At 44.9% G+C, this 9,078-nt stretch overlaps 1 protein-coding gene across 1 annotated transcript in view; it reads left to right on the top strand.

Annotated features, from left to right (window-relative positions):
• ABL1 (ABL proto-oncogene 1, non-receptor tyrosine kinase) overlaps positions 1 to 9,078 on the top strand; it is a 43,082-nt gene that overhangs the window by 13,895 nt on the left and 20,109 nt on the right. The window contains exons 2-3 of the mRNA XM_007453139.1: positions 1,511 to 1,684; positions 2,235 to 2,530. Of these exons, the coding sequence (XP_007453201.1) occupies positions 1,511 to 1,684; positions 2,235 to 2,530 (470 nt within the window). The remainder of the gene's footprint in view (positions 1 to 1,510; positions 1,685 to 2,234; positions 2,531 to 9,078) is intronic.

Below are 9,078 nucleotides of genomic sequence, written 5' to 3'. Positions count from 1 at the left end.
CGCTCTTCCTTGAAATTATCTTTGCCCTCAAGATTCATAAAACGAAATCACCAAGCACAGTAGTGACGTAATTTGGGATTTTCTCTTTTAGAAAAACAATTCCTGAAGGTTCACTGTAGTCAGTAGTACAAAAGCTAGAATTGAGAGGCCTTCTTATTTATGTTCTATTGGTTTATTCCAAAGAGATAGTTTAAAGAATGTTTGTTTCTGAAAGTTCTCCAGTTGTGTTTCTGGAAGTTTAGGCTAGTCTCTCAGATGTATTAGGTGCCTCCAGTGTCCTTTTTGAAGTGAGTACTGCAGAATCACGCCCATCGCTGAGATGGGTGTTACTGCCCAAGAAGAGATGTTTGGGGGTCCTCTAGATCCATAAAAAGGGAAATTTAAAACAATTTTGTTCTGTTGCCATTTATGTTTGGTGTAAACAGATGGTAGATCTTTCCATTCTCCTCAAATTAGAATTTTCCCCTTTCCCCCTTTTTAAAACTTGGATTTCTTAGCCATAATATTCTATAACTGTTAAGTTCTACTTGGAGGAGATTTGCTGGCGTGAAAGGACCCAGTTCAAAAAGAAAAAGAAAGAAAGACAAGAAAAAACTTCAGGAAAAAATACTGAACTGTACTTAACCCTGTAGTGAGTAATAGTCACACATTCCTAACGTAAAAGATGTTGATTGGTTTTCAACTTTTAGAATCTACCTGTAGACAAATATGAAAGACTTTATTAAAGAATAGAAGAACAGAATTTCTTTTACACAGAGTGGAAGAAAATGTAAAGTAGGCCATACTTTGAGTGTGGAGGGGGGAAAGCTGGAAGGAAGGGTAGGATGTTAATATCCTTATCCTGTGAGGTAAATAGTTGAGAGATATGGTCTCCAGCAGGAAGAAAAAGAAATAAAAGTGTAAGTCTGTTACTGAAAATGCAAAGGTGACCAGTAGAGGCTGGTGCAGGAGAGATGGGGGGAGAGGGAACAGCGATTATAATGCTATATAGCTTCTGTTCAGAGAGATGGAGGTGGTCACCAAGAAAACAGCTGTTGCCTCTGGGTGTAGAGGGGAGTGGGATGGAAACTGTTTGTCCTTCATTATAAGCACTTCAGCACTATTTGACTTTTAAATTATGCACGTTTACTAACTTTCATACATTTAAAAATGTTTTAAAGCAAGAAACACTTGCTCCATGTTATAACATAAGCAACGGCAAAGACGTGTGAGGATGGGCTGTCTCTATTTCCAGTTGAATTTTTTGAATTAGTAAACTTAGAAAGTTTAAACCATTTGGGAACGGTAGTTACCACTCTGGAATGTAAATATCTAGGGTTTTTCACAAGATTTGGGAAAGGAAGAGTCCATTTTTTTAATCACCTTTCTGATTAATAGATAATACGTGCAGATGTTAAGAAATGAAATAAATTAAGAATATACATAATGTTGGATACACAGACTTTTTTTGCTCCTGAGAATAAAACTTTCATCCCTGTTTCTTTCTTCTGTTTGTCTCTTTCTCTTCCAGAAGCCCTTCAGAGGCCAGTAGCCTCTGACTTCGAGCCCCAAGGTCTGAGTGACGCAGCTCGTTGGAACTCTAAGGAAAACCTTCTCGCTGGTCCCAGCGAAAATGACCCCAACCTTTTCGTTGCACTGTATGATTTTGTGGCCAGTGGGGATAACACTTTAAGCATAACTAAAGGTAAAAGAGCTGTGGGCAGCTGGTGATCGTTGGCAAGAGAGAAATCCGGGGAAGCCGGAGCCGGACTGGCTGCCCCTTTGCTGGTGGAAAGAGTAGCTTTAGTTTGGAACGCAGAGAGACCCGAAAAACTAACAGCATATCCTTACAAGAGTCACTTTTCCTTAAGAAGAGTTCCTGCGTAGTTCTTGGCAAAAACAGAGCTTTCCCTATTTTATACTGAAAAAGACACATCTGGACCAAACACTGAAAACACTTTTTTTTTTTTTTTTTTAAGAAAAAGCATCTTTCCACTAAAAGCTTCCTTGTATTAGAAACAAAGCACTTGAATAATAGATTTATAAAAACTGAGGCTATATATTTATCTGCATATCCAGTATAAACAGGAAGCTTCATACTCATACGCTTGTAAATACATATATTTATGTGGACTTGTTAAAATGAAATAGGTATTTAGGAGTTTGGAGATCTTTAGTAATCATAGAAGAGTACATGAGAATGAACGAATTAGCTTTTAAAACTGATATGTCTGATTTGGTTCTTTTCTTCTAAGGTGAAAAGCTCCGGGTCTTAGGCTACAATCACAATGGGGAATGGTGTGAAGCCCAAACTAAAAATGGCCAAGGGTGGGTCCCAAGCAACTACATCACGCCAGTCAACAGTCTGGAGAAACATTCCTGGTACCATGGGCCCGTGTCCCGCAACGCCGCTGAGTACTTGCTGAGCAGTGGGATCAATGGCAGCTTCTTGGTTCGGGAGAGCGAGAGCAGTCCTGGGCAGAGGTCCATCTCGCTGAGATACGAAGGGAGGGTGTACCACTACAGGATCAACACTGCTTCTGATGGCAAGGTAGGGGGCCCCAGGCAGGGGAGCCTATGGGCCAGGGTGGGGACAAGAGGTCCTGCCGCTAGGTTGATAAGTTTTTGCAACAAAGCTCAACCAAGAAGATGTTTGAAACAGCAGGCATCATCCCACTAGCCTTGTTAAAGACCCTCCGTTGAGGACCGATCATGGGACATTCCAAGTCCACAGGCTGATGTGGTTCTCTAATTGTCCTGCTGGAGTTTGGTTATTAGCAGGTTCATAAGATAAGTGGATCGTCTGTTGGGTTTTGGATGTATTTCTTACACTAAGACTCTTCCTTTTTTTTTAAAAAAAATCTCTTATTATGAAAGTAATTTATCCTCAGTGAGGAAAAGTCACACAATAGATGGTTGTTTTGGGGAGGTTTAATAACCCCTCCCCAAAACAAGTCTGGTACGTGGCTTTCTTTCTATAGATAAGATCACGTGTGTGTGTGTATGTGTGTGTGTATAATACATATATACACACAGTTTTTAAACAAAAATGGGATCACGTCATACCCATACGTATATTTCCAAACCCGAACTGTAGTTTTGTAAAGGAGTTGATATATATGGTTTTGTGGTCATCATATAAACAGTCATTAAGAGTCCATGAAGGGAAGGGAGAAATTAACATTTACTGAGTTCCTACTGTTTGCTGGGGCATTTTTCAATCTTCATTTCTTTTAAACCTCACCTTAGTCCTCAGGGCAGATACTGCTTTCAGCTGCATTTTTTTTTTTTTTTTTTTTTGACAGAAAAATCCTCTCACTGTCGTGGCCTTTCCCGTTGCCGGACGCGCAAGCTCAGCGCCCATGGCTCACGGGCCCAGCCGCTCCGCGGCATGTGCAATCCTCCCGGACCGGGGCACGAACCCGTATCCCCTGCATCGGCAGGCGGACTCTCAACCACTGCGCCACCAGGGAGGCCCTCAGCTGCATTTTTGCATTAAAGAAATGAAGGCTTAGAGGGATAAAATTTCTTGCTGAAGATCACATAGTGAGTGAGTAATTGATGGGAACTAGGCTCAGATTCCACTGTCTGCTCCACTGCACCATGCTGTCATTGAGGGTGTAGATAGGTGGATTGTCGGGATGGGCCCAGATGGTGTATGTATTTTTTTAATAATATGTAATGCATGCACATGGTTTAAAAAAAAAAAAATGAATTGCCGTGAAACATAATTCTGTCTCCTAATTCAGTTCCCCTGCCCAGAGGCAACCACTGTGACCAGTTTCTTCCAGAGATCCCCAGTATATATATGTTGATATTTTTTAAAAAGCGCAAATGATGCATAATCTACACTGTTCTGCATCTTGCTTTTCCCACCTAATAATATATTTTGGAGATTGTTTTATGGCAGCATATTTAGAGCTGCCTCATTCTTACTAATGACTGCCTAGCATGGATGGACCATCATTTATTTAAGCAGTCCCCTGCTGGCTAACTTTTAGGCTGTTTCTAATCTTTTGCTATTATAAATAATGCTGTTGTAAAGTGGATTTCAAACCTTTAAAAAAAAATAGCCCACTGTAAAAAAAAAAAAAAAGTTTTACATCACCATCCAGTACACACACTAGGAACAGAAGGTTCATGAAACCCTACTTACTGTACGTAATGCATTCTGATATTTTATATACCGTTCTATTCTGTTTCATTTTTTTTGAAACTCCTGGTCATAATGCACTGAGTTTATTTCATAGACCCACTAGTGGGTCACGGCTGGCATTTTGAAAGTACACTGCACATAATTCTTTGTGTACAGTCCAAGCATATGCAAGGTAAGTTGCTAGAACTGATTGGAGGTTATGTGTATTTAAAACATGTATAGATATTGCCAAATTACTTTCTTTAGAAATGGTACAGATGTGTTTTCTCACCAGCAGTGTTGTGAGAGTGCGTTTCCCCTTCCCCTCATCAGCAGTATATTCTCAGACTTGTAAAAACAATCCCTGTCACTGATTGGTAAAGATGGTATCTCATTATGTTCAATATACCTGTGCTTCCTATGCCATTTACTAAACTCATCCTTTCCTGTGTATTTGAGGTATACCAAATTTGCATATGTATTTAGGTCTGTTCTCTTCCATTGGTCTGTCTGTTCATATGCCAGAATCAGACTTTTAATTGTTATGGCTTTATAATGTGTTTTAATATCTGGTAGGGCTAGTTTAGTTCCCTCTTCTTTTTTTTTTTTTTTTTTCCGGCCGTGCCATGCGGGGGGCCTGCAGGATCCTAGCCCCCCCACCCTCCAATGACCGGGGCTCGAAACCACGCCCCCTGCAGTGGAAGCGCAGAGTCCTAACTACTGGGGACTGGGAAGTCCCTAGTTCCCATTTCTTAATCTTGCTAGCATTTTCATGGCTGTCCTCACACATTCATTTGTACCATACAAAAGCACAATACGTTTCTTTTTTCAGTGTTCTTATCTGTTGTTTTTTCCACATGTCTCAAAGTCTTCTGGCTAAAGTCCTTATTGCCAATATCTGATCCTTTTCGTCATTGCACATGTCTTTTTACCAGCACTGTAGTCTGTAGGACAGACAGCATAGTCTGCCTTTGACGTGTGACCAGAGATCGGCCTCATCAGCATGCTTTTCAGGTCACTGTTCTCATCCCAGATGTGGAACTAGGTCCTCCATTCTGTGGGATATATTCCAGGGTGCTGGGCCCTTTGAAACCTTGGCTTCAAACCACAAGGGTGCCTTTTTAGTGAATTAGAACACCAGAGTGCACCGCCCGTGAGGGAGGTGATTTCTTGGAGCTGACAGCTTGCTTTCCATCTGTGCCGTTTATCCAGGGTGAGCCCCGCTGCACCACGGTAATCACTTGAGGTTTGTCCTGAACAGGATAATGGTTCCTTTTCCCTGGAGTTGTTTAATCAGCATCCTTGGAACAGATGCAGGCAAGCATGATCTAGTCTGACAACTCGTTAGCTGGGGGTTGGTCTAAAATATGGTTAAAAGGGGGAGAGCAAAGCCTACGTGGATACATGATTTGCAGAATTTGAGAGTCATCTGACGAGGAAGCTGAGCCCTCTGTCTAAAATCTCATGTGTGCCAGGTGGTTCCCTTCATTCCAGGTAGAGCACAAGGAACCCATTTGATCAGGCTGTATCCGCTACTCATCAAAGTGACCTGGGCATCTTGCCCTCGTCCTTCCCTCCCCGGCAAAGACTCTCCCTTCAGCTGTCCGAGCACCTGGAGACTTCTCAACCCACGGGGTCATCAGGCCACACTCGAGGGGGCTCTGTTGGGTGGGATTATATTCCTGGAATGAGTGGAACAGTGTCAGAATCGGGGAGGGGGCCGTATTATAACGACGCATGGGACAGTGTGGCTCGGCGTTGAAAAAAAGCTGCTCACATAGCAGAGCTTTGATGCAATCCTTTTTGGATTTCGAAGGGGAAAATTTAAAGTTTGGTGGGAGGAATAGGCTGGGGTTGAGTAAGTTTTAATTCTTATTTTCAAATTAGCTAATCTTCAGAAAACAACTGAATTTAGAAGATTCTTCTCTAAGGCCCCAAAGGATTTCTTTCTGCCTCCACCCTCTTGGCTCTGGTTTACCTTCCTCCCATGTTCCTGAGCTTTCAGCAGCCGTTGTCAGTTGGTCAGTCAGCCCGGGGCCACCGGCTCAGGGCCCAGAGCGTAGGACTCTGGGAGTTTCAGCCTAGACTCTTGAAAGCACCATACCAAACTGAGCCATTGCTGTTTCCTAGGCGTCCTGAGAGTCTTAACAGCTCTCGGATACCCTGGGATTTGGTTTTCATTCTTACTGCTTTCTTAAAGTTTGGAATCCTCTGCCAATGCAGTGGAATTAAAGACTGATTTTCCTCCTCCACCACCCACCCCCGGTCCTTCTGCACTTGTTCTGGTTATTTGTGCCTGCATCTTATGTACCTGGGCGGGATGCTGCCACCAAGCCCCACGATTGTAGCCCTTGATAGAGTCTTTCCTCTCCTTCCTTTTCTCCAAGAGGTGCAGTTGACGTTTATTTTCATGGTCTCCTAAAGTGACAGGTTTGAGTTGACAGGAGTGGAATTCGGGCATCAGCTTTAGCAGAGGTGGCAGGACACTGGCTCAGCAGGTACAGGCATCTGGTGAAAAGCCTGCTAAGCCGTTGGCTGATCTTCCCTTGTCAAGGAGACTGGGAGCATTATTATTAAGTACTGCTCCATTATTAAACACTGCCTTCCTGCTGGTATGTGAGTAGCTTGGAGGTCGGTTGCGGGGTGGGGGTCACTTCCTGGCCTTGCAGCCTGTAAGTACTACGTCCCAGGTGGGACTCCAGGGTCTGAGGCAGCCAAAGGTTGCACACGTCCGATAAGCCTGTGACGCTGGCTGTCAGGGGGAAAGCTGTTTCTGGTGAGTTTCTTTGACAAGTCCTATCTTTCGGGTCCCTGCCTGATTAGGAAGAGGCACACCCTGGCTGAGCACCCAGAGTGTTTATGTAACTGGGTGCATAGCATAATGACACGCCATTCATAACACTAATTTCACTTTCTTCTGTGAACATGCCATGAATTCCTGATGAAGATTACCCAGTTCGCTAGCAAAATGCTGCTCACAAACTAGCACTAATCAGAGGGAAGCCGCCAGACTTGACTGTTAGAAGATGGCTGTGCAGTACATTTAAGGGAGTTTCAATATTTAATGTGTTGCTATGTTGGTATTTTATGTTGAAAAATGAACTAAGTTTTGGGGTCTGTAAATTTAATTATTGAAAAAGATAAAGTTTGCCCATTCAGTGAAACCTCCCATAACTCTGAAACCTCTAATAAAGGAGCCTGAGAGGGAATCAGCTGAGACCAAGAACAAATTCTGCATAAGCTAGGGCTTCGGGGAGCCACGGAGCCATTAGCATTCTGGGCGGTTGAGTGAACTTAATCTTGGGGCTGGGCAGTGCTCCTTTCAGGCTGACAGGGAGAAATAGGTAATGAGCCTTGCTCCCAGGCGACCTGCCCCAGGAGCCCAGCAAGTGAAACAGGCCCTTTTGCGTGTACTGTGCCAGTGATTTCCAAGGCGGGAGGGGTGCTGTGGCTCCAGGGGGGTGCCTTCTTGGAGTGGGTTTTCTCTCCTCTCGTCCCTCCCAAGTAGGAAAAGTGCCCACCAGCTGAGTAGCCAGAGAGAAGAGGGCTTGGAGCATTTGCAGCCTGTAGTGAAACAGTTGGACAGCTGACTTCTCCAGAGAGGGGCGAGGATTTGGAACTCTCCCCGCATCCCCTACTCGATCATCTTTGTGAATTGCACGTGCATTGGTGACTAACACCGAGGGGAGTGCCGTGTTGTCGGCGTGCGGGCCTTAAGCTAAGGGCAGGCTCAGCGGTGCCCGCCTCTGCCCCCCACCCCGACCCAGCCCCCGGCACGTTCAGGGGCCTGAGTGAGGCTCATGGCCTCTCCCTAGAGTGGTTCACTTAGAGGTCTCTCCTCGGTGACCTGAGGTCTAAAAGTAGGGCCTCCTCGCGGGCTGCCTCCTCACCCTGAAAGGTCCTGCCGTTGTTCAGAGGCACCGTCTTCCAGAGGGACGAGGTCCCCAGGGCTGCAGAATCTTTCTGGACAGTTCTTGGGTTGCTCAGAATTTTATTTTAGTAGGGTTGCTACAGAAAGATTGTAAATTATAAATCTCTAAGCCAAAGGTTGCCATTGGCTTGCATGATTTTTAAAAATTTGTCTGTCATCTCCCCAAGCAAAAGAGGAAAAAAAACAATCCCCTGTTAAAGACTCCTGTTTACCCTCTTGAGACTTACAGATGGTCCAGATTGTATATTTGTTGTTATGTCCGTCTTCTGAAGTAATTTTATTGTCTCACATTTGCAAACATGCAGACGGTAATGGAGCCTGCCATCGCCAACAGCCCAGGCCTTGGCCCCGCCGTATGTGTTTCAGGCTTTTTCTTCCTGTTTCTTTTTTTTAAGTAGTAAAAGATATTACAGCCACAGCTGACTGATCCTGTCCCTTTTTGTCCCTCTGGCCTCAGGCATCAACCACTGTCCCAAATCTGTTTCCTCCTTCCCGTGTCTTTGCAGTTTGGGCACGTCTTAAATGAACACCTAGTCGTGATTCTTAGTATCCTTTCCACCTTCAGCCATCATGGGCTGCCCTTAGTGAGCCAACAGATTCAGTTACGTGCCTGGAGTCCAGATGTTCTGTGTGAATTTTAATGTGAATTGGTTTTGGTAAGGAGGTATCCCCTCACTACATCACCGAACCAAACAGAAAGGAGAGGAGAGGAAAGACAGCCGTCACCATCCACACTGTTGCTCTCTGCTGGCCTGCGCCTTTGCCTCCCTCCCCTTCGCAGCGTCCGGACGCGAATGACCCCGGGAGGGGCTCCCTGCACGGGTTCTCACCCGCTGTAGGTCTCAGTTAGAGACTCAACGGGCACTTGTGTCTCATCTCCCTTCTCCTGACTTCCCTGTGCCGGACGAGGCTGTACGGCCTCCGTGCAGCCCTCTCAGTCCCCACCCTGTCCTGGGAGAGCGCTGGCGGGGGCATCTCACGTGGGCATACTGCTGGGATTTGCAAGTCTTGCCCTCTGATGCTTCGTACTCAG

This window comes from Lipotes vexillifer, unplaced genomic scaffold (genome assembly GCF_000442215.2).
Source record: "Lipotes vexillifer unplaced genomic scaffold, Lipotes_vexillifer_v1.1 scaffold149, whole genome shotgun sequence".
NCBI lineage: Eukaryota > Metazoa > Chordata > Mammalia > Artiodactyla > Lipotidae > Lipotes > Lipotes vexillifer.
The sequence above is the reverse complement of the archived record's forward strand: the minus strand, read 5'-3'. Positions and strand labels throughout refer to the sequence as shown.